Genomic DNA, 26,157 nt, shown 5'->3' on the forward strand with positions numbered 1-26,157 from the left:
TCGACTAGCGGGTGTCGTCTAAAAAGATGTGGAAAGGTATTAGTGTTTGTGATTCTCATCTGTCTTCTGATTTGGAAGTGCAATCGCCAGTGCATAAAAGGCAAAGTGATTTGGTGTCTCGACTGTTAAAAAGACATTCGATTCTTGGGGGTGATTCGTCACCGACTCCTGTTAAGAAGTCTAAGAGGCATTGGAGTCCTCAACCTTCGTGTAGTTTTGCTCCGGATGTGATATTTTAGTGAATCTCCTCCACAGTCGCATTTTTCGGCTAAAAGCAATGGCTCTTGGACTAAACTTCGTGATAATTCACGATCGCTTGACTCTCCCAAGCGAGTCTCAGTCGCAGTTTCGGCTCGGTCGCCTCGTTCGACTCCGTATTACTGTCCAGAGAAGCATATTCGCTCGTCTTTGTTCGACTCCCCTCGCCGTGAGTCGATAGGAATTTCGACTGGTTGTTCGCCTGTGTCGACTCGTTGTGCGGAGACTTCACCTGTTAGAAAGAATCGTTCTTCGACTGAAAGACCATCGACTTCTACAGTGTTAGACGATTCTACCTTAGCTCCATTTAAGAAGCATTTCCAGGATCTTATGAGTTTGTTGAAATCCTCCACCGGGGTACAACATAAGCCTGATTTCGACTCTGCTTCCGTGCAGTCTGAAGAGGAAGCTTTGGATCAAGATGACAAGGATTCGTCGGCTTATTCGAGTCTTCTTAAATTTTTCCTGTCCACTTATCCAGATTACTTTGAACCTGCTTCTCCGTCTTCACCGCCTTCAATGTTCGTTAAAGATAGGAAGACAGCGTATTCGTGTCTACCTAAACTGGTTCTTTCTCAGTCTTCGAAGCAGGCCCTTAAGGAGTCAGCAGAGTGGCTTTCTAAGAAGAGGGAAACAGGTAAGGCTTCGTTTGCTTTCCCACCTTCTAAGCTTCAGAGTAAAGCGTATCGCTTCTACGCAACTGGAGAAGTTCCTTCTTTGGGAGTGTCGGCCTCCTCCCAGGGAGACTTCTCCGGTTTAGTGGACTCACACCGAAGAGCAGCTTTTTCGTCAGCTAAAATTTTGTTTTCTTCTTCAGAGCTTGACCATTTGGTGAAGAATATTTTTAAAGTATTTGAGGTATTTAGTTTTTTTTGGACTGGACTATTGCCTCTTTAGCTCGCAAGATTGAAGACTGTCAGTCTTTAGAAGAAGATTTTGCCACAGACTGGTTAGGAGTTCTGTCCTGTGCGGATAAGCCTGTTAGAGATGGTTCGGGAGAATTAGCAGCCCTTTTCACAATGGGAGTGATGAAGAAGAGAGAAAGGTTTTGTTCTTTTGTGTCTAAAGGAGTCACTAATAACCAGAAGTCGGCTCTCATGTTTGCTCCTCTCTGTAAATCTCATCTTTTCCCTGAAGAAACCATTCAACAAATTCTATTAGATTTAGAAAAGAAATCTACTAATGATCTCCTTCTTCAGTCTTCCAGACGTCCGAAAGAGCCTACTCCGACAGGAGCTAAGTCTTCTCCTCTTCAGAAGCATCCCTTTCGAGGGAATAAACCTAAGTGGCAACGACCCCAGGACTAATTTGCGTCCACAGTACAAGTCCTCAAAGAAACCTCCCCCCAAACCTTCGGAGAAGTGAGAAGCCGTTCCTTCACGTGCAAGTAGGGGCAAGACTCCATCTTTTTTGGGAAGAATGGAGTCGAATAGGTGCGAGAGCAATGGGTAGTTCAAGTTCTTCGAGAGGGATACTCGATTCCTTTTGTTTTAGATCCTCCTCTCTCCGATACACCAATCAGCTTAACAGCATATTCTCCAGGATCAGAGAGAGCTTTGGCTTTAGCAGCAGAGGTCAATGCACTCATCAAGAAGGGAGCAATAGAGGAAGTCCTCGACAGTTCTCAGGGATTCTACAACAGACTCTTTGTAGTTCCCAAAGCCTCGGGAGGTTGGAGGCCAGTGCTAGATGTAAGTGCATTGAACCTTTTTGTGCTGAAGACAAAGTTCAATATGGAAACAAATCATTCTGTGATGTCGGCACTTCGCCCAGGCGATTGGATGTCCCTGGACATGAAGGCGACGCCTACTTTCATGTTCCCGATTCACCAGAGTTCAAAGAAGTTCCTGAGATTTGTGTTCGAAGGGAGGACGTATCAATTCAGAGCCCTTTGTTTCGGCCTTTCGACGGCCCCTCAAGTGTTTACTCGTGTTCTTGCTCCATTGGGGAAATTGCTGCATATGTTGGGCATAAATGCAGCATTTTACCTGGACGACTGGCTTCTCAGATCGGGTTCAAGGACACAGTGCGTGAAGGATTTACGGAAGACACTGTCATTAGCGAGTCAATTGGGAATTCTCATCAACCTGGAGAAGTCTCAATTAGTGCCGTCCCAGAAGATCCCCTATTTGGGGATGATTCTGGACTCTCAGACTTTTCGGGTTTTTCTGTCCCCGAAAAGAATAGAATCTTGCCTCAAAAAAGTGAGCCAATTCCTGAACCGTCAGTCCTCCTCCGCCTTGGAATGGATGAGTCTCCTAGGGACGTTATCATCAGTAGAGACGTTTGTAAAGTTGGGTTGTCTTCACATGAGATCTCTTCAGTTTTATCTCAAAGCGAGTTGGTGTTGGAAGTCTCAACCAGACACGTATTCGTTCCCAGTGTCGGAAGAGATCAAGAACGACTTGAGATGGTGGATGTCGAGGGAAAGATTGCAAGAGGGTCTCTCCCTGACATTAAGGAATCCAGACGTAGAATTATACTCCGACGCATCGGACAGAGGTTGGGAGCTCTCCTAGGGAACAAAAAGATCTCAGGATTATGGTCAGAGCAAGAGAGGTTGAATCACATCAACATGAAGGAGTTGAAGGCGATTTGGTTCGGTCTGCAAGCATTCGCTCCTTTGGTCGTGGGAAAGAGAGTGGCAGTATACTCCGACAACACCACCGCTCTATCTTATATCAGGAATCAGGGAGGAACCCATTCATTCTCCCTCAACAAAGTCGCAGAAGATCTCCTTCTCTGGTCTCAAGATCGGGATATTTCCCTCGTTCCGAGGTTTGTACAGGGGAAGTTAAATGTACTGGCGGACGAACTCAGTCGACTAAACCAAGTTCTTCCCACGGAGTGGACATTGCAAGACAAAATTTGTCAGGAACTGTGGAAACTTTGGGGAAGACCTTCAGTGGATCTGTTTGCCACGTCGAGGAACAATCGACTTCCGATCTTTTGTTCCCCAGTTCCAGATCTCTTGCTTGGAAGACCGACGCAATGCTTCAGGATTGGACGGGTCTAGACGTTTACGCCTTTCCCCCATTTGGAATGATCAGAGAGGTGTTGAACAAGTTCCTCTCACATCAAAATGTGTCAATGATGTTGGTAGCACCATTCTGGCCCAGGAAAGAGTGGTTCCCAGACCTTCTCAAGTTGGTTTTAGACCATCCCAGACTTCTTCCTCAGTATCCTCGGCTACTCAAACAGCCCCACTTCGACAGGTATCATCAGAATTTGTCCGCTCTGTCACTGACAGGGTTCAGACTGTCAAACTCGTCAGAGCTAAGGGGTTTTCTCGTAGAGCGGCAGAGGCTATTGCTAACTGTCGAAGAAGCTCTTCTGCCAAGCTTTACCAATCGAAGTGGGGAGTCTTTAGGACGTGGTGCAGAAGACATAATTTCTCGTCTTCTAAAACCTCTGTGACAGAAATAGCTGATTTTTTGCTGTACCTTAAAGAAGTTAAGAACTTGTCGGTATCGACAATTAAAGGGTACAGAGCTATGCTGTCCTCAGTGTTTAAGCATAGAGGGCTTGACATCTCCTCTAACCAGGATATTGGAGATTTAATTAAATCTTTTAATACAGTAAAAGTATCCAAGAAGGATAGTGTGGACTGGAACTTGGACGTAGTTTTAACTTTTCTGATGTCTTCACGATTTGAGCCACTTCGTGAAGCGTCTTTGAGAGATGTAACGAGGAAGGCACTTTTTCTCTTCGCTTTGGCTACACCAGGAAGAGTGAGTGAGTTACAAGCCATCCACAAAGAGGTGGGGTTCAAAGATCGTAATGCGGTTTGTTCTTTTGTTAACAAATTTTTAGCAAAGAACGAATCTCCCTCTAACCCATGGCCTAAATCTTTTGTACTTAAGGGATTATCTAATATAGTGGGTCCGATGGATGAAGAATATTTACTATGTCCTGTCAGAGCTCTGAAATGTTACCTGTCAAGGACACAATCCGTTAGAGGTAATTCCGACCGACTTTGGTGTTCGGTTAAGAATTCTGCAAAACCCCTCTCCAAGAACGCTATTCCGTTCTTTTGGAGAAGTCTGATACTGGAGTCACACTCTCAAGTCCAAGATCAGACTCTAAATGTGCTTAAGGTGAAAGCACATGAAATACATGCAGTGGCGACATCCTTAAGCTTCAAGCACAATATGTCGCTTTCCTCGATTCTTCAATCTACGTTTTGGAGATCGAGATCTGTGTTCGCCTCATTTTACCAGAAGAATGTAGAGGCTACCTATGATAGTTGTTGTAAATTGGGTCCTTTGTCGGTAGCGGGCATGGTGTTGGGAAAGGAAACATAGGGGAACTTTCTATCCTCTACTGTCTCCTCGCCTTGTTATAGGTTGTTGAGTCGTGGGCAGACTGGAGGCTCATAGTACTTTGGAGAACCTCCAGATCTTATTTATTACTTTTGAGTATGTCATTATTTTTGGTATAGGTGATGGTCTGTTGTTTTTTATCTGGTTTTTGAAGCCCAGGCAAGGGCATTATCTGTTTTTTAATATTTTGTCAATCAACGGTCTTGTCCATGGTGACAAATCCCACTAAGTAGGAACGACCCTGGCCTATACTGCCACGTCTCCTACGAGTGATGAGAGCGCCAACCAGAGGCAGTATTCTCCTGCAGCTGCTCTCTCACAAGGTAGGGTACTGCAACATTTGCTGTTTAATGTGGTCTTACTGTCATTTTTATGTAGTCCTTCTACCCTCCTTCCGGGTAGTTTGGATTCAGCTATGTAACTGTTCGGTAAGTCACTTATGTGAAAATGATATTTTCATGATAAAATAAAGTTTCACATATACTTACCGAACAGTTACATAATCAAAGCCCACCCACCTCCCCACAGATGGACGTGTCGGCTAAACGAAAATTGACGGTAGAAGGCTAGCAGTACCCAGGGTTCCCGGATGTGGGCGGGTCTTGTATCACCTATACTTAAGATAGCAACGCCGCTGGTGCCAACAATTTGAATTTTGACTGCCGTAGGTAAGAAGCTATAAGCTATGTAACTGTTCGGTAAGTATATGTGAAACTTTATTTTATCATGAAAATATCATTTTTGTAGTGCTTTGTCAGTTTGAGTAATTGTAGTTTTATCAGCGGACTCAGTTATCAGCGATCCGGTTTTATGGTGCTAAATCAGCAATTTATGGCGCCTTAACCGAACCAGTTCTGGTTATCGGCGCCATAAGGGTTCTTATGGCGCACCATAAGGATGCTTATGGCGCCAATAACCCGTTATCAGTGTCATAAGCCCCATGATGGTGCCATAAACCACTGAGTTTCGGTTAATGGCAGTTTTCGCTTATCGGCACACCCCCAGGAACGGAACCCCCGCCGATAACCGGGGACTGCCTGTACTGACATTTCTTCTGTAACTCCAACTTGCCCTCCCCTTTCGGTTCAGGAAAAGTGCATCGAGAAACTTGAACAGGATGTAAGCCTTATTTCAGATTCTGTAAAAGGTTTGACTGAATTTATGATAGCAAACCGCTCCAAGTCCCCCCATAGTGAATGTTCTTTTTCGTGTTTCCCTTGTAGAGGTAAGGTGTCGGTGCCTTCGCCTTTATGTAGCCCAAGTCTAGGACTGCCCTGCAACAGTTGGAAAAGTCTCTCGGGGTGTTGGGGTTCTGTGCCCTCCAACTCCTACCTCTCCTTTTTCACGTTCTCAAGTGCAGTCACATTTATCGCATTTGCTGAAAGATTGTTTTGGTAAGTGTAATTCTCCACACAGTATATTTTGACTTCACCTTCATCGAGAGCTAGTAATGAGGTTGCCTGAACCGACAGGGGTAAGAATTTAGATATAGACTTTATTAATAATGATATACATGTAGCGAGTTGTTCTGATTCTTTTACATTGACTCAATCACCTGTTGAACTTATTTCGTCTGCTTTTACATCTCATTCTAAATCTTTCTCGGCTATTCCTTTGTCTTCTAATGTTGGAGAGTCTCATGTGGACTCTACTAGTAATGTCTCTCTTTCTCTTCCTTCTATGTTTACAGACAGATTCTACTGTTGTTTCCAAACTAGATGCTATTCTAGCTGCTTTACTCTAATAACGTGTCGTCGGGGATTGTTCCCAAGCCACTTGAGACGCATTCAGATAAAGTGGTGCAGTTCAGTGTCGACAAATCTTCTCCACCTCTCTTACAAGTCCCGTTTTCTTTGCTGACAAGTATCGCCTCGGCTTCTGCTTGGCCGACTTGTGTCGACTCTAGCAGACAACTGCAGACTACTTCTCCCAGAGGCTCTACGCCTATCGAGTTGAATTTTCGTTGCGAGAAAGAAGAGCTTGAGTCAGAAGAGTCCTTCGGTCTTTCAGCGCTGAAACCGTGTCTCGATCCTATGAAAAGACGGGCTCTTGAGACTGGTAAGGTGCTTTGGTCTAATGCAGAGGCAGAGACTTTATCCAAGTCTTTGTTTAGAATTGTATTGAGGTAATATCTTTTGCAGAACTTTCGCTAAGTACTATTGCCGCTTCTCTGTGCCAGCTTAAAGACTTTCTGACACCAGTGGGTATCAAAACTGGGAGGAGTCATTAGATTTTTTGTCTTGCCTGGATAAGGCTATTTCAGATATGGCAGGTGAATGTTCTCATGCTTTCACTAATTCGGTCTTGAAGAAGAGAGAACAATTGTGCTCTTATCTTTCGACTAAGGTCTCTCCTTCTCAGAAGATGGCTGCAGTTTTGGGTTCTCCTTTGCACCGCCTTCTGAATCCAACTCTATTTAAGGCAATAAGGGAGGATATTTGCATACTGGAAAATTAGGTATTTACCTGACAATTTTTAAAGCAGGAAATAAAAGACCTGCTCCTTCTTTGCCTAGCAGTCTTCAGCTGCCAAGCCCTTTTGTAGGTCCTTACCAGGATCCAATAAAAACAAAATTGCTAGGGTTTTTAGAAAGAAATGAAACTTTATGCCCTCAGGTTTCAGTAGGAGGTCGACTGCAGACCTTCTGGCATGTTTGGAGAGACTAGAAGCAGAATCTTGGGTGGGGTGGAAGTACTGAAGGAAGGCTACATAATTCCTTTTCTGTCTCCTCCGCCTTTGTCGTCATTTCCAATTGCTCTTCCATCTTATCTTCATCAGTAGGAAAAGTTTCTTATACTTCAGAAAGAGGTGGTATCATTACCAGAGAAGAAAGCGATAGAGTAGGTGTTAGGAAACTCACCAGGGTTTTACAACCTTCTTTTTCTGGTGCCCAAGGCCCAAGGCGTATGTACGTACATGTACGTAAAGTATTTCTTGTACCATGCACACTAATACACTTTATTTACAGGTACGTACTACAATAAAGGTTATGTTAGGTATTGAATGGTCCAAATTGTTGTACGTATTTCATTGTTTATTGGTCAATTTAGCTTTATTATAAAATTTACTGGGGTGTTTTCGTAGGGCTTGGAACGAATTAGGCAATTTACATGTAAAATGCGGTTCAAGATACGAAAAGCTCAGGTTACGAAGGCGGCCTCGGAACGGATTAATTTTGTATGTTGAGGTACCATTGTAGTAAGAATCTTTCTGTAGCTGCTTTCCTCAGTGCTACATCACTTACAATTAGATATTCCTAATAATCTAGATCTTAAGGAGGCATTGAGATAGTTTGAAATTGAAATCCCCAAAGTTCAGTATCAATCTCTTTCATGGAACTTAGATGTAGTTCTAAAATTCTTATCTGCAGATCTGTTTGAGCCTTTGGAATCTGCTTCTTTGAAGTTTCTAACCATGAAGACGCTCTTTTTGGTAGCACTAGCCACAGCAAAAAGAGTAAGCGAGTTACAAGCATTCTCCAGTAAGGTAGGCTTTTGTAAAGGAGATGCTGTTTTATCATGTGTGCCTTTGTTCATGGCTAAGAATGATGTCAAGGCTAAATTTCTACCTAGAACGGCAAGAATTCCAAATATAACCACATTGGTGGGGTATGAAGAATAGGCCTTCCTCTGTCCGGTTAGAGCTATTAAGATTTATTTTGGTAGATTAAAGCCTGTGAGGGACAGAGTTAATCATTTATTCTGTTGTGTTAGAAAACCTAATGCTCCTTTATCTAAGAATGCAGTCTTTTTTTGTTAAGCATTTAATAAGACTAGCACATGAAAAACTAAATCCAGATATCTTACCTTTATTGAAGGTAAATATACTTGGTGTAAGAGCAGTTGCCACTTCTTTTAGTTTTTAAAGAATTTGTCTCTTGAGGATGTAATTAATGCAGCAGAGTGGAATTGAAATTTTGTTTTTGCTGCTCATTATCTTAAAGATGTAGAAATTGTGTTTGAAAACTGTAAAGCCCTTAGCCCTCTATTAATAGCAGGTAGTCTTTTCCTGAACCGAAAGAAAGCAATTTTTTAGGCACCTTATTTTAATCCCGGGCGGTGGTTTTTTGGGAAGCATGAAGGTATATTTGTTGTACATATTTGTTGAAGGTAGGTTATTTTGTATTTGACTGTAACTTTTGGGGGCTTTCAAACCAGGCACAGGGGTCCCACCATGCCACTTCTATTCATTCTGTCTGAAAATGAAGTGGTTTTCTCTGCACGGCTGCTCTTGACTGCACACACATGAGAGCCTTGCATCCTGAAGGGAATTCACCTCCTGGCAGCAGTATTATCCAGGAAGGATTCCTGATCAGGTAAGAATGTTTTGGATTTATACAAGAAGCTCTTAGCTTGCTTGGCTGAGCGGAATTTGTCTAGCTGCACTACCCACCATCCTTTATCTCAATGTGGGAATCAGCTAACTTTAACAGTAGGTATGATTCATCTCAAATGATATAAATTTTCATGATAAAATTTATTATTTGGATACTTGCCTACTGTTAAAGTAGACCCCACCCAGCCTCCCCACATTTAGTGGGCTGTCAAAGAGAATTGTGACTAGAGCTAAAACATCCGAACACACCTGGTGGAGAACAGGTGAACTAGACAGTCTTCTGGGTCAACTAAGCAATCTTTTTTTCTTTTGTTTGAATGCCGACTCGCCTATTGGTGTAGAGATATGAGCTAACTTAAACAGTAGGTAAGTATCCAAATAATAAATTTTATCATGAAAATTTATATTATGCAGTCTTTATGCCTTTCAGATGCACTCATGTTGTCATTATGACAAGGTACAAACAAGTAAAGACATGCAGAGCTGTTGCCAAACCACATGGCTTGAAACTTTGACCTTCCTTGCTTCAACAAAGCAAAGGTTTATCCTTAAAGCTGGATACACTGAACATGGAGGTATGCAAAGTCTTTTTTCATGATGCATCACTGCACTGAAGACATTTTCTGTCTGTAAGAGTCTGTTGCACAGACTTGTTCAACTTGTTCCTTGTTCACCAAAACCTGAGATGTGTAGAGCCCATATGAAATGACCATCTCCTTGTCTCACCTATTTCGGTATCATAAACCATATCTTGCTGTCTAGTGTCAGGATTCTCAGGGTTTTGACTGTAAATTCTGAAGTTTACTGGCTGCAACAAAAGTGGGTCCTTCTCTCCAGATAGGGAAGTCAATAGCCATGACTGATATTATTATCACTCAGGAGTACGTAAGTCATCCTGGGTTTAGGTTTCTATAGAAACTAAAGTTTGTTCACCACATCTCAGTAGATCATATGTTACCTTCCATGCAGTGAAATTCCAGTCACAACAACTAATGCTGTTTGAGCTTGTGAGACCCCATTGCACCTACTAAACCTGCGTTTCATGCGCCACTTCAGTCATTCTTCTGAGCAACTTCGAGTAAACATTACCACTTCATTACTCTCTCAGGCTTACACCATTAGTGCTTTTATACTAGTGTCCTATGATCTTTCATTATTCATTGTATTCTTTTTTTCTTCCTTTCATGTTTGTGTTATATTTTTATTTGAGTTTAGTGTGGTACATACATGACCAATTTTTCCTGCCTTCCTTTCAAGGTGTAGTATTTCCAGGCTCCTGTGGAAGCCTTGGTGGAAGGTCAGCAAGTGGCCTCAGAAGGATGTGGTTAAGAGGTACTACACTTTACCTGACCTCAAGTAATTCTGCCCTCTTGTGTTGGTTGACGGCATTATAAATTTTGGTTCTATATGTTCTTACTTGTGACATTTTCCTAGTTTGAATGCTACTGTCTACTTCAAACTACTTTCTACTTTATTAGATGTATGTGTGATGCAGTGGTTTGTCGAAGTGTAAAAATAGTTTTCTAAACTATTTCAGGTTTTATAGGCTTTGTACTGAATAAATAGGGGTTTACATTTTGGGCTTGAGCCTTGTGTAGTAAGACCATCAATATGGTTGTAGTCACCTTAGATGTAATCCACACTGAACTGAAAAATAAGGATATGTATATAAGGCAGTGGTTTACAATTAAAAAGCTTGAAATTTGTTAAGAATACATTGTTCTCATACATATTTGTGATGCTTATGGGATTCCAAGTGGCAATCTTTTACCATCTGATGATATTATAGCATTGTATTTTGATAGTCTGCAGATTCCTGGGTAAGGCAGTGAATTCTTAGGTTTAGAATTTTGTATCAGTTGGTATTGTAATTTCTGAAAGGAAGGTGCTGTGCAGGTAGTAAGTAAAGCACTGCAGGTGTTTTTTGTTCATAATGCACACTATACTCTTATTTATAAAGCTTTTCTCTTAACTCTTTAGCCTCCAGGGTTATTGACATTTCTGGAAAGCAAGGAAACCGTACCTCTTGATGACATTGACAGACTTAATTTACGGGATAACATCAAAATGGCAGAAGAAAACGAAGAAAAGAACAGAAAAAACCAGGTCCTCGAAAGTCTTGACAGAGCTTACAAGACGTCTGTGAAGAAAGTTGAAAGTCTTGTTGAAAAACATATGGATGTAAGTGAGAATGCATATTATGCCTGTACGTATTGCTTTTGTTTGTTGTAAATGTTTCCCTGCTGAATGCTGTAAATACTTCGGAGGAAGTTTCTTCATAAAGGCATGTATTCTGTTATCAGGAGCATGATTGGTTTTGAAATTTTTTACATGTCATTGGTATTCATTTCTGTTGTTAGTGCCTCCAGGCAGTGTGCATGAAAAGATATTAAGCAAGGTTTGGACATAGATGTCTATCCATTTTTCTTTACATTTACTTGTTAATTAATAATAATAAGGTACTCTTAAGTATAGGACACTGAGTGATTAGTTTATTTGGAAATGAATAGCTACTTCACAGTGTTAAGTCATAATCGTAGCCTGTCATTTGTCCTGTAAGTCTAAGTTTGCAGTTTTTGTTTTGTGTTGTTACTCATACAAGTATCTCCAGCTAAGAAGGGATGTTTGTGATTTGCTAACAAATTTATGAATTTACCTTTGATTGTTTTTGTACAAATACATTCCTTTGATTTACATGAAGTGCCATTGTATATATACTGTATTCCATAACAACTGCTTTGGATTGCAGTAGCTTGATTTAGGTGTCACTTTATTGGTTTGTGATGGCAGTTGTTTGGCTGATGATTTCCCAGTAAAATACACCTCATTTTATTTCTGTCCTGTATTTATTTTTATAGCTGCTGCTCTTTTATATAATTTCTGCATGGGAGATACCCTTGTTTGCTGTTGGATCAATATTATTATTTATATTAGGATAATGTTAGTGCATTATTTTTCTAACAACAGTAAAATGCTATCCTACTTTCAGTTGAAAAAATCAGTGCTTTACAGATTTGGATGGTCTTGAGGGAGGGACCTGTGAAAACTAGAGAAAGAATGGTGGCTATTAGGAGAATACAAACATCTTATTATTCATTGGTTGTAGATGTAGGGAACCAGAATTTTGAGAAACATGATGAGGGTGCCATCATGGGATAGAAAACTTGGTAGTTCATAGACCGGCCTGTGGGTGCGGGTGGGGATTAGGAAATAGTGTAGGTTTTTTTACAAGATTAGTTTTCTGATAAGCCAATTACAAGTCTATTTTGCTTACATCCTTTGTTCTGGGAAATCCACTGTTGTGGCCACATCAATAAGCAAAATCATGATCAAGAACTCTTGCTGGTCTACTTACTCATGGTTGACTGAGGAAACAAAAAATTGTAAGGAATTAAATTCTTAACATTTGAAAACAAGGTGCTCAGAAGAATATTAGGAATTAATTGGAGGGGTGGGATATCAAATAACAGAATTAGAGAAGTGATGGAGGTGTATTTTAGGTGCTCACACTGTAGGTGGCTAGGGCATGTGTATAGAAGACGGGGAATAGTACAAGATACTCCAGGATGGGTTGCCCTTAGTGGAAGAGATAGAGGTAGGCCAAAAGAGATGTGGTAGAGGACAGTGAGACTGGAAGCAGGAGATGAGTGTTGGGGAGATCTTGAAGAGTTAGTCCCGGTCAGAATGTGGTGGCGCGAGTTCATTGAGAACCTATACATCCCCATGGGTGCCACCGGTAATGATTGATTGATTGAATTTTTAAGCTGCACTTGCCATTCCAACAAGCAAAAACTACACCAAAGCAAAGTATCAGGTGATGCCAGTATCCAGCCTTACCCTGTATCATCAGGCCAAACATCCACCCATACATCACCGTTTGCCCTTCCAATTGTGTGCCTTCACTTACGCTCATCCGAGCGTAATCCACTGAGGCGTCTCTCCTTTAGAGTCTGTGTGCTCTATATTATTTTTATCTAAAAAAGAAGCCTTAAAAAACCCTTGCAGTGGCTCCAAAGCATATAAGAAGTGGAAGTAGTAATGAAAGCAAGCCTAATAGGTTGCATGTTGGGCCTACTTGACTTGGAAAGGTGAAAGTGTTTGATATCAGTGAAGAAATTTTGGAGCAGAATGGGGTGAAGCCTTGTGTAATTTAGCAGTAAAACTGAATCGGGAACCAAGCCATTTGCAGCTAGTGGATTTAATGCATGGTACCAGGATATTTAATGTAGTGAACACTGAATCCTTTGAATATGAATCACAAGTATAGTGCAGTATGAATGATTTGAATGCTGTTTATCATTAGTTTTGAAGTACTGTTATAGCTTTCAAAGATTTGTAAGAATAAGGCTGTGTGTGTTACCAGTGTTATACCCAAATTTCAGTCTACTATTATAATGCCCTTATAACAAAAATGCATTGTGGTATTAAAGTAAAATTTTTCAGTTTTAAGGAGTTTCGTGAACTTTAGAATTATGGAAATTTTGTTTATGGTATTGCCTTTTCATGATAAGCAGATTCTAATGCACACTAATACAACACTGGCAATACACTCAACCTTTTTCTTACAAATCTGTATTAACTATCACTTCAAACCTGATAATAAACTGCATTCACATCACATTACCTCCTTCCATGTAGGAAATGGTTTGTATAATAAAAATTCTTTTAACACCTTTTGTTAACATCATGGTAGAGAGATTCCACATCTAGACTTATTGAGATCTTTCCTTGCATTCAGGTTTTGTAGTCTGTTAATTTTTCATACACATAACAGGACACTGACATTGCACATGCCATTACTTAACTGAACTGAATTGAACTGAACTTTAGTTTTAATTCTTTACCACGATTTTCCATTTGTGTGGTATGATAAAAAAACTTTTATTTTCTTTGTGATAATTTTGGCCTATGGATTTGATTATGTATCTTTTATATTTATTTTTGACAACTAACATAATTGTCTCACGCCCGTATGTAATTTTCACCATCGGCATATTTTCATAGAGGTTTGTTGATTTTTAGAACTCAAAGTGAATAAGAAAATTTTATATTTATGCTGATTAAATTTTGTGCATGTATGTTTACTGTATATATGAATTGACTGTTCCACACATTGTATACATGTATTACTGTAGCACTAGAGATTTTTTTCATTCATTATGTTTTACATATTACAGGTACTATTGGAAATGCATCATCATATGTTCCTATATGTCATACATTTTGAGATCTTTCAAGTTTAGTCTTAAGAATTCTTTAACTATACATGCTAGGTGAGCCTAAGGTATGTCAGGATCTTCAGATATACATTTTGGGAAAAAATATTTAACTTACATTGACGTGAGTTATCCTGATATCAGTTAATAAGGTCTTTCATGTTAACACCAGGTGCTAAAGGGGTATGCCGTGAGCTCACGTGAATGCACAAAACATTGCTGTTTCTTGCTAGGGTGACCATCACGGAATTTAAGCTGTCACTTTCATTGATTTATTTTCATTACTATTATTAATAATTACGTTGATAATGTTGTTTGTGGGGTCATTATTACCACAGTTTTTAATTATTTTATTTTAACTAAATAACAGAAAAAAAGGCGGGAGTACTTGCGGTTACCATGCTTCAGCTGTCACTTCTGGTTTTGCAGTCATTGAGTTGTCTCCTATTTTCACATAAGTGACTTACCAAACAATTACAAAACTGTAAGCTTTCTTACCAGGCAGTCGAAAATTCAAATTTCCTGGCGGCGGTGGCACTGCCATCGTTCATGTAGGTGATACAGATCCCACCCACTTTCGAGAATACCAGGTACTGCTGAGCTAACTATTGTCAATTCGTTTTTTGCCGGCCATGGAGTAACATCGTTGGTTTTCTTTGCAGGCAATTTTCATCGCCATCTTGGATTTTGTATCGTATTTGGTGAAGTACAAATTTCTTGGTTGTTTTTCTGGTTTAGCTGCTTCATTAGCTTTCAACTAGCTAGAAGAGTCTAGCTTAGAATGTCAGACTCTAGTTTGTCTTCAGTTAGGTTTTGCAGCGATGGCTGCAAGACTAGGATGGCTAAGCTGTGTTACGATCTGCACTCCAAGTGTGTTAAGTGTAAGGGACAACGCTGTAGCAAAGACTTAACTTGTGTTGAGTGCCAGGATTTAGATGAGCAGGGGTGGAAGACTTTTAAGGCTCATTTAGAAAAGATGGAGAAAGGTAGGAAGAGGAAAGCAGTTCTTAGCACTGGTAGTAAGCCTTCTCTTTCTTCCCTTCTTTTATCCAGCATTTCTCCTGTTGATAGTCCTCCTACTTCTTTGCCAGTCACTCCAATCCAGGTAGCTCATTTCTGACCTTAACACCATTGCCATTTTAGAGTCCAAAATGGACAAGAAGTTCGAGATTTTGGCTAAATCTGTAATGGATTTAGGTTTGTCTTTAGTGAAAAGACCAGTGTTGTGCAAAGTGTCTGTTGTGTGTCTGAGGAGGTGGCTGTCTGTCTCCCCATTTCTCATAGACGAAGGTCAGTGTCCTGCTCCCCTGCACCCGGAGAAGACATAATGGAGGATGAAGGGAGACAGGGGTGGTTTGCCTAGGGGCAGTCACTGAGTCTGTCGATCCTGTCGACTCGCAGGTGTCGACTAAACGCCACTGGAAAGGCATAAATGTGAGTGAGGTGCAGTTTTTGTCTGATTCGGATGTGCCATTGCCTGATTAGAGATGACATGTGGAACGATGCATTGTCGCTTCATTTAAAAAGACATGCCACGATTACGGACTGCACGACTCCGCCATTGAAGAAGTCAATGGAGCAATGGAGTTCCCAACCATCCTGTAGTTTTGCACCTACACAGGATTTTCAGGAGTATTGCCAGTCATCTCCAGAGAATATAGTTCCTACTGATGAGAGGCGCTCGAGATCTGACCAGCACTCACGCTCTCGTGCTTTCAACTCCCTTCGTAGCGTGCCGAAAGGAGTTTTGACTCGTTTGCCTCCTGCAGCTCGCAACACTTTGCCTGCTAGTCGATCATCTTCTAAGAAGAGCCACTTGACATTTACTGCTTCAATATTGACTTCTGAGGATTCAAAGACCAGTGCTTTAGGAGATGAGTCGCCGTTTGGCCCCTTCAAGCAGCAGCTTCAGGAACTTGTGGGGTTCTTGAAGAAAGCAATGACCCCTAGAGGAGAGGAAGATGGTGTGTTGTCAGTTCTATTGGAGGACGAAGTACAAGAGCAGAGTCGAAATCTTCCTCAACGTACTCCAGTCTGTTGAAGTTTTTACTATATACCCGGACTGTTTTGAGCCAGCATCGCCTTCGTCACTGCCTTTGTTCGTGAAGGATAGGAAGGCAGCATCTTCAGGATTGCCGAAACTAGTTCTTTCTCAGTCGGGCAAGAAAGAGTTTAAGGAGTCAGACGAGTGACTGTCCAAGAACTGGAAGTCAGGTAAGGCCTCATTTGCCTATCCCCCTTCGAAACTGCAGAATAAGACCTATCAGTTCTATGCAACGGGAGAAGTTCCTTCCTTGGGAGTATCTGCCTCCTCTCAAGGGGACTTCTTGGGTCTAGTGGACACAGACAGGAGTGGCTTTTTCGGCTGCAAAGGTATTGTTCTCACCCGACTTTGATCACCTGGTGCGGAAATTATTCAAACTTCCTAGATTGGACTATCGCAGCATTAGCCAGGAAGATAGAGGAGTGTCAGTCCCTGGAAGAGGAGTTTGTGACAGACTGGCTTAACATTTTGTCTTGGGCAGACAAAGCGGTGAGGGACGGATTGGGTGAGCTAGCCACACTCTTCACAATGGGAATACTCACAAAGCGGGAACTGTGGTGCTCTTTTGCGTCCTGAGGAGTTACGACAAATCAAATAGCATCGATGTTTTCTCCCCTGTGTGTAAGTCCCACCTGTTCCCAGAAGAGACTATTCAACAGGTGCTGTCGGACCTTGAAAAGAAGTCGACTAATGTCCTTATGACGCAGTCAGCGAGACGCTCAAAGAGTCCTCCTGTTACAGGAGCTAAAGCTTCCCCCCTTCAGAAGCACCCTTTTCAAGGGGGTAAAACTAGGTGGCAGAACAGACTGAGGACTAACTTGCATGCGCCAGAGAAGTCCACCAAGAAACCTCCCATTAAGCCTTCAGACAAGTAATCAGGAGGTCCTTCACACCTGTGGGGGTGAGACTCCACTACTTCCGGGAGGAATGGAGTCGGAGAGGAGCAGAGCAGTGGGTAGTCCAAGTACTTCAAGAAGAATATGCGATCCCTTTTGTGCAAGCTCCTCTGCTGTTCAATGTGCCCATCTGGTTGACAGCATACTCAAAGGAATCAGGGAGAGCTTTGGCATTAGCCAGAGAAGAAGCGCTCATCAACAAGAAAGCAATAAAAGAGGTGACAGACAAGAACTCCCCAGGCTTCTATGAGACTTTTTGTAGTCCCCAACCAACCAACTGGATGGTGTTTCTTGACATGAAGGACACTTACTTTCATGTCCCCATTCATCAAGAGTCCAAGAGATTTCTGAGGTTTGTCTACAAAGAGATGGTTTTCTAATTCAAAGCCCTTTGCTTTGGACTATTGACAGCTCCCCAAGTATTTACACATGTTCTCGCCTCTCTGGGAAAATGGCTACACCTGATGGGGATCAATGCAGCCTTTTACTTAGACGACTGTCTCCTGAGATCCAAATCCAGTCATCAGTGTGTGAAGGACTTAGAAAGGACATCAAGTCTGACTCAACAATTGGGAATTCAGATAAATCTTGAGAAGTCCCAATTATCTTCGACTCAGAGGATTCCGTATTTAGTGATGGTTCTGGACTCTCTAGCTTTTCAGGCTTTTCTCTCCCCGAGTCATGCCTAACAACAGTACAACAGTTTCTTGTTTGCCCGTCATGTACAGCTCTAGATTGGATTAGACTTCTCAGAACCCTTGCTTTATTGGAGAGTTTCATAATGTTAGGTCGTCTCCACATGAGGTCTCTCTAATTCTTCCTAAAAGTGAATTGGAATCAGAAGACACAACCAGACTCGCTAGTCTTCCCTTTGACGGAAGAGATCAAGTCTGATCTTTGTTGGTGGCTGTCGAAGGAGAGACTCCAAGAAGGACTTTTCCTGGTCACATCAAACCCTGACCTAGAGTTCTGCTCAGATGCGTCAGACAAGGGATGGGGAGCTCTAATAGGAGACGGGGGAGGTCTCAGGTTTTTGGACAGAGCAAGAGAATACCCTACACATAAATGTGAAGGGGTTGAAGAAGATTCTTTTAGGTTTACAAGCATTCTCTCCTTTAGTCACTGGAAGAAAGTTAGTGATTTACGCAGACAACACCCCGGCATTATCGTATGTCCGGAAACAAGGAGGAACACACTCTTTCTCTCTCAACAGAGTAGCGGCAGACCTTCTCTGCTGGGTGAACAAATGCAAGATCTTTCTTTGTCCAAGGTTCGTTCAAGGAAGAATTAATGTATTAGTAGACGAACTGAGCTGCTTGAATCAGGTCCTGTCGACAGAATGGACTCTGAACGAGAGCGTTTGTCTAGATCTATGGAAATTATGGGGGAAGCCAGTGATAGATCTCTTTGCCACCTCAAGGAACAATCGTCTCCCAATTTTTTGTTCACCAGTTCCAGACCACTAGTGTGGAGAACAGATGCAATGCTGATGGATGGATGGGCCTCAACTTATATGCATTTTCCCCAATTGGGAAGATAAGAGAATTCATCAACAAGCTTCAGTAGCATCAGAATGTGTTGTTGACTCTAGTGACCCAATTCTGGCCCAGAAAAGAATGGTTCACAGACCTACTCAATCTCCTAGTGGACTTCCCCTGACTCCTTCTACAAGGTCCATATCTCTCAAACAACCCCACTTCGACCAGTATCACCAAGGATTGTCCGCTCTGGCCCTAACAGGATTCAGATTGTCAGTGACCTTGTCAGAGCAAAAGGCTTTTCGTGAAGAGCGTCAGAAGCTATTGCGAGTTGTAGAAGAAGTTCTTCTTCCAAGCTCTACCAGTCGAAGTGGAGAGTTTTTAGGTTGTGGTGCAGACATCACATCTCTTCTTCTAAGACCTCTATAACAGAAATCGCAGATTTCCTGTTATTCCTGAGGGACTGAAGAAAGCTTTCCACCTCTACTATTAAGGGCTATAGGTCTATGCTTTTGTCAGTTTTTAAACATAGAGACCTCAGCATCTCGAATAATCAGGATATCAGCGACCTTATTAAATCTTTTGACTCCTCAAAAGTAGTTAAGCCTAGGTAAGTGGACTGGAGCTTGGATGTCTTGTCAAGATGGATTTCCAGTCCTCAGTTCGAGCCTCTAAATACTTCGTCCTTAAGATATTTAACAAAGAAGACACTGTTTTTAGTTGCTTTAGCCACTGCAGACAGAGTAAACAAAATGCAGGCAATTAGTAAAGAAGTAGGTTTCGCCCAGAGTAACGCAGTGTGCTCTTACGTGAGAGAATTCCTTGCGAAGAGCGAGGATCCATCGAATCCTTGGCTTTGCTCTTTCATAATTAAGAGCTTGACGGACGTAGTGGGAGCAGAAGATGAGGAACGTAAGTTACGTCCTGTCAGAGTCATTAGACACTACCTGCTTAGGACAGAAACGTTAAGAGGAAACTCAAATCGACTCTGGTGCTCAGTGAGAGACCCCTCCCGTCCTCTCTCTAAGAACTTGATTTCGTTTCTCTTGAGTAGTTTGATTTTGGAAGCTCATGCTCATATACAAGATCAAAATCTTCATGTTCTGAAAGTGAAGGCGCACAAAATTTGCGCAGTGGCGACTTCCTTAGCATTTAGGCATAGTATGTCTCTATCCTCCATACTACAAACGACATTCTGGCGGTCGAAATCGGTTTTCTCATCACATTACTTGAAGGACGTTGAAACAGTTTGAAAATTGTTATAGATCGGGACCGTTGTCGGTAACGGGCATGGTGTTGGGAGAGGAAGCCTAGGGGGTACTTTGTACCTGGAGTACTCTCCAGTTTTTTATGGTTAGGGTATGGTGATGGTTTTTTTTTAGTGTAGGTAATGACTTTGTGGATTGTCTGGTCTTCGCCTAGGGCAAGAGCAAAAAATTTTGATTTTTGTAAACCATCGGTGAACCTCCATGGTTACAAAATCCCACCATTAGTAGGGACAACCTTGGCTATTACTGCCACGTCTCCTACAGGTGATGAGAGCGCTGACCAGAGGCAGTCTTCATTTGCAGCTGCTCTCTCACAAGGCAAAGTACTGCAGACATTATATAATGTGAGCACATTATTGTTGTCTTTTGATAAGCTGTCCATGTACCCACCTTCCTGGTTACATGGATTCAGTTTTGTAATTGTTTGGCGAGTCATTTATGTGGAAATTATATTTTTGTAATAAAATGAGGTTTCACATATACTTACCAAACAATTGGATGTTGCTGCTCAACGAATTGACAATAGTTAGCTCAGCAGTACCTGGTATTCCTGAAAGTGGGCTGGACCTGTATCACCTACACGAATGGTGGTAACGCTGCCACCACCAGGAAATTTGAATTTTTGACTGCCATGTAAGAAAGCTTACAGCTTTGTAATTGTTTGGTAAGTATATGTGAAACCTTTTTTTATTATATTGATATCATTTTCGCTGTGCTTTATCTTTGTGTGTAGGGTGTGCGTGCCAACAACAGAGATGATTGCAATGGTTTGGGCATGTATTGAGAGGAGAGGAGGATTCTGTATGTAAAAGAACCATGAACATGGAAGTGCCTAGAACATGGAGGAAAGGTAGACCAAAAATGAGGAGAGACAGTAAACAGGAACGTGTGGAAAAGGAACACGAGTGAGGTAATGGTGCATGATTGCAGAAGATGGAGAGGACTAATAAACAGAGACCCCATATAAGGATGGGAAAAGTTGAAGATGTGTGCGCGCTTTTGGGTGTGTCACATGTTCGTGCCCTTTCTTTACTTTTGCAGCAGCATCTTGCCCATCTCATGCCTTACCTCCTCCAGTAGCCCTGTGCTTTAAATTTGTGCAGTGTATACTGTAGTTTTTGTGCTGAAGGGAAGCATTTCAGTGCTTTTCACTTTGTTGACCCAACCATGTAGATGACCTTAGTGTATTGTAGTGCGTTGTGTAGTACCCACATATGTATCTTTGCCCCTTATGTCTGTGGTCACCATAAGCAACATTACAGTGGTCGCTTACTTAAACAAGCAAGGTGGCACCACCTCCCCGGAGTTGGTCGATCTCGCAGTGGAGATTCATGAAGGATCAGAATCCCAGAGCCTAGTCCTATATGCCAGGTATATCTTAGGAAAAGAACGTCATTGCTGACCAGCTAAGCAGGCTGTATCGGGAAGTAGGCAGAGTGGTCCATACACTACAGGTTATTTGATTCCCTGTTAGGACTGTGGCAAGGACTGACAATCAACCTGTCCACGACAGCAAGGAACACCAGGCTGTTTATGTACTGATCTCCAGTCCTTAACCGGAGGGCGGTGCAGCAGGACACCTTCCAACACCCATGGGATAACATGGACTTTCAGTCAGTTGAGGAAAGCCATCAGCAGGGTCTTTGTCTCCCAGGGAACACAGGATGATTTTAGTGGTGGGCCTGTGGCCACAGCAAGGAACAAGTAGCCACTGTATTGTTCTCCAGTCCCCAACGAAAGGGCTGCTCTGCAGGATGCCCTCCAGCACCCTTGGTACAATATGGACGTAGTATATTCCTTCCCCCTGTTCAGCTAGCTACGGAAAGTCATCAACACACGCTTTGTGTCCCAAGAGTTAAGGATGACACTGGTGACTTCAAAGTGGCCCCAGGCAGAGTGGTATGCAGACCTACTCCACTTGCTAGTGGACGTGCCAGATGAGCTTTCTCCCTCTCAACACATTATTAAGGCAAGAACATAATAGGCTGTACCACCAGGAAAACCAGCCCGAGAAGAGTCTACTTGGGACTCAAAGGTCTGGAAAAACTAAGCCCTATTAATAATAATAATAATGTACCACCAGGTGGTAGCCTCACTCCAACTTCACTGTTGGAAACTATCAAACAGCTGCTCAGGAAGGTTTTTTTCAGGGAAAGCCACAAGTACCAACTTCAGCCACCTGAGGTCATTGTCCATCATAATGGTGTAGTGAAAAGTGTTACTCCATTCAAGATGTCTGTGAAGGACGTGGCAGACTTTTTCCTTTTTCTACATAATGAGAAGGCTTTTTCGGTGGCTGCGATCAAGGAGTACAGAGCCACCTTCGCTAAAGTGTTCAGACCTTCGGTCATAGACCTCTCTGCTTCCTGGGACCTGTTGGTCATGGTCAGACAGTTTGAAAAGAAGTTTGCCCCATGAGAATTAGAGCACCATGAGAGGAACACGACCAGGGTCCTTGCTAGCCTGAGACGGATGCTGTATGAGCCCATGAAGAAACCATCAAATGAGACCTAACCCTCAAGATGGTATTCCTGCTGGACCTGGCCTCAACCAAGAGGGTAGGGGAACTGCACTCCCTGTCATGCATTGCCTCCCACACCTGGGACTGTCTCTCACATAAACATTTGTCCCAGAATTCATGTGGAAGACCCAGAACCCTTCGGCCCCAAACCTGAAATTTGAAGGTTTCTTCTGTCTCCTCTGAAGGACTTTGTAGGGGAGGACAAAGATGAGATGCTACTATGCCCAGTGAGAGTCTTGAGAAATTACCTCAGGTGTATGGCCCCCCATAGGCCAGCCTATAGGAGACTTCATCACCACAGGCTGTGAGGAAAGGGAGATCTTTAAGAATACCATCTCCTGCCTGAGGGAAGTCAGGGCATACCAGACCAGGCCAGATAAGACACTCCCCTGGGCAGAATATGGGAATGCAACATCAAGGGTTTAGGAACTTCATTAGCATTTAAGAAAAACCACTCATTCCTTCGGGTTCTGAGGGCAGGGTTCTGGAAGAAACAATCAACCTTCACTTCTTTCTATCTTAGGGCGGTGGTACGCAAGTCTTCACCTTGGGTCCAGTAATTGCAGACCCAATAGGGGCTATAGGAGTGTCGAGCCTTTTGGGAGCTCTGCCCAGGAAGGAGATGGAGGACCTCTGAATTGTCGCTTGGGATTGGTGAGTACTTGGATGACATGCCCTGATGCCCTGCAGGGTTTTGCAACCTGAAGGTCAGTAGAGTAGAGGGCCAGATCCTTGTCAGGGGAATAGATGAGGGTTCCCTTTTTTTGGTGCCTCACCAGGACATGCCCTCCTGACAATCTTAGGAAGGATCAGCCTCCTGCCTCCAAGTGAGGCTTCATTAGGAAATCATAGGTGGTATTGAAACAATAACATTTGCAGTTTTACCCTCATCATACCACCCTGCGTAGTTCCGACCTCTCCTCATCTATGGAGTTGAGTGTAGTTGTTGACAGACTTTTGTACACAGTGGAAGAGTAAGGCCAGCTCAGGTTGTGGGTGACAAAAGGCCTAGTCAGTGTTTTGTTTTTTGGAGATGATTCAGTGACAGCAAAAGCACGCTAACCATAGTTTCATATGTTAGGAAAAATGCAAATTGCTGTAGAGTGTGGTACTTCTTTATCAGTTTTTTCCAGCATGATTGAAGAGAGCAATTTCTCCATATTGGTTGCTGAATTATCTTAGGTTTCGCTGATAGTGCTGTATTAGATACTGACCAGAACCCAGCTCTAAAACTGTAAGGGAGCCGTGCCATGACTTCTACATTATTCCATTTCACAGTGTCAGGTTCAGTTTCCATTGTTTGGTAGTACAGTCCGGTGCACTTTTTCTTTTTTATTCAGTTTTCTTGCATTCTTAAATGGTTTTCTTGCATTCTTAAATGGTGTGTTGATAAATCCAAGCAGAGATCAAAACTTGCATAGCCTAGTAGTATCAGGAAAATGCTGGCCTCTTTATGTGGTATCAGTTCTTTATCTGTTAATGTTGCATTTGCCTTGCAGATCATTATCACTTTCATTCTCCAGTTGATGTGGAAGTCCTGAAGGGCTGCTTTCCTTTCTTGGTATACCAACTACATCATGTTAGCTGGTTTACTTTGGGGATTTTTGTGAATGCTTTTATGCATGAGCTCCATTCTGTGTACAGTTGATTGTTGTAACTATTATAATCTCTTTGCTGCGTGTACCTTGAAATAATGTGCTTTTATTGCGAATGGCTTATTTTTTTAATGTTTTTTGGCATTAAATCTTCCCCAGGAAATATTTCAATAAAAAAGAAATGTGAGAGGTCATGTTTCTGAGCATAACTTAGTTTTCCTGTGTAAAACTCATCTTCTGAAATAGGTTATTCATAAATAGAAATATCTGTCGATAGGGATATATGGGATAAGTAGAGCAGTCAGTAACAGTTATTTGATGTAAATAGGACACAGTTAATGGAAAAGCCTAGGGGTTTGTAGCTTAGATAGTAATAAGAGATGGAAAGTAGGAGTCCCTTTGAGATTTTGCTGAGGTTTGGGACTTTCATGTAGTCCTGAAGTACTTCACATCATAGTGTGAAGGCTAAAACATAGCAGGCAATCTGAGATATGTGCAATGTCAGTGAAGGATGTTATTGATGCGTCAGAGGGGAAGAACGGAATGGAAAGGATAGGATTAGAATTAAGGTAAACGAAACAAAGCTTTTTATGGTTAGATTGGAAATAAAGGAAAGGGTGCAGTTGGAAAACAAGCTTTGTAAGTACTACATATGAAGGCACTAAGGTTAGCAAAATATAAATAGCACAAAATCAAAGTAGGTAGAGGATGGGAAGGAACTTGAAAAGTTTAATACATTTCTGTTTTCTTGGGAAGTTGTTGGATTTTGTGGGGAGGTTATAATTGATATAATCAGTGACAGTGTGGACGAAATGGAAGGTAATTATAGTCGTCCCCTGTGGATACCGAAATCCCCTCTAAGAATGCTCATAACTGCCTATTTTAATAGTTCAAACAATAAATATACAAGAAACTATCATCCTAAAACATTTAGTCCCAAAAATATGAAAATACATTAATTGCTCTGTGGAAAAATCCGTGAATAGACGAATTTTCTTCAAATAATGTTGATACAGTATATGTTCAACAGAAAAATCTGTGAATAACTGAAGCTGCAAATGCTGAACCGCAAATAAGGGGGAGTCGACTATACTTGATTACAAGTACAATCCAACTTACAACCTGTTGACATACGACCACTCACACTTACAACCGTACTTCTGGCAGTGGGGTGGGTGGGCTGATGCATAAGAGTACACGTCATTTAAGTTGACCACTGATACACTGAGTTATTCAGCAACTCATCATCTTGGGAGAGCTCTCTCATCACTCAGGCAGCATCATTTTGAGATCCCCTGCCCTATCAGCAGCATCATACAATATTAACTATACTGCAGATGGAATTGCAACTGATTTACGTTAAAATTGACTCCCGACATGCATGCAGGAACCTAGCCCTGATGTAACTTGATGCCTACCTGTACATAATATACATTACATAAGTGATTAAAATAGATCAGTAGAGGCACATTTTGGTAAAAAGATTGAAATAATGATTGCACATTACATTACAGTAGTATTATGTTGGTACTTTATATAGCAAAGATTTGATATTAGTACACCCTACCCAGTATGTTTGCCACTTTCTGAGGTTGGACTTACATCCATTTTGACTCACAACCGGTTGGTTTGGTTGGAACCAAGCTCAGTTGCAAGTAGGATGGTACATGTACTCAGTAATAAGATTATTCCAAGCAGGGACATGGGCAGTTAGGAACAGTGGAGAATGTGGAGGGTGTTGTATGACTGCATTTGAAGATCATAAAACAGGGTTGCTCATTGATTTGGTGCTCAGTGGCTGAAGCTAGACTTAGATCTCAAGATGCCACCTTGGTGGCTGCAAGTTTGATTCTCGGACATTACACTGAGGGGTGAGAGACGTGTATTTCTGGTGATAGAAGTTCACTCTCGATGTGGTTTGGAAGTCACGTAAAGACGTTGGTCCCGTTACTGAATAACCACTGGTTCCATGCAACGTAAAAACACCATACAAACGAGATCTCAAGATCGAGACAGGTTAGACAAAAAAAATAGGAATAGGAAAATACAGAGAATATGGAATTAACAAGATGAGAACCAGTAAGAAGGGTTAAAAACCTCTAAGAAAGGGTATAGTAGATGATGATTTCACTAAAAGGTTTTCTCAGTGGCTGGGCTTCAATCTTGGATAAATTGCTTCTGTTCAGTAATTCTAAACCACATGGGAATGTAAACAAAGTGCGCA

The 26,157-nt window shown here is 42.0% G+C and overlaps 1 protein-coding gene across 3 annotated transcripts in view; it reads left to right on the forward strand.

Moving 5' to 3' along the window:
• Positions 1-26,157, forward strand: part of LOC135205298 (dnaJ homolog subfamily C member 13-like) — a 683,293-nt gene that overhangs the window by 287,473 nt on the left and 369,663 nt on the right. For all 3 annotated transcript variants that reach the window (XM_064235698.1, XM_064235699.1, XM_064235700.1), the window contains exon 13: positions 10,896-11,096. In XM_064235698.1, the coding sequence (XP_064091768.1) occupies positions 10,896-11,096 (201 nt within the window). The remainder of the gene's footprint in view (positions 1-10,895; positions 11,097-26,157) is intronic.

This window comes from Macrobrachium nipponense, chromosome 49 (assembly GCF_015104395.2).
Source record: "Macrobrachium nipponense isolate FS-2020 chromosome 49, ASM1510439v2, whole genome shotgun sequence".
NCBI classification, from domain to species: Eukaryota; Metazoa; Arthropoda; class Malacostraca; order Decapoda; family Palaemonidae; genus Macrobrachium; species Macrobrachium nipponense.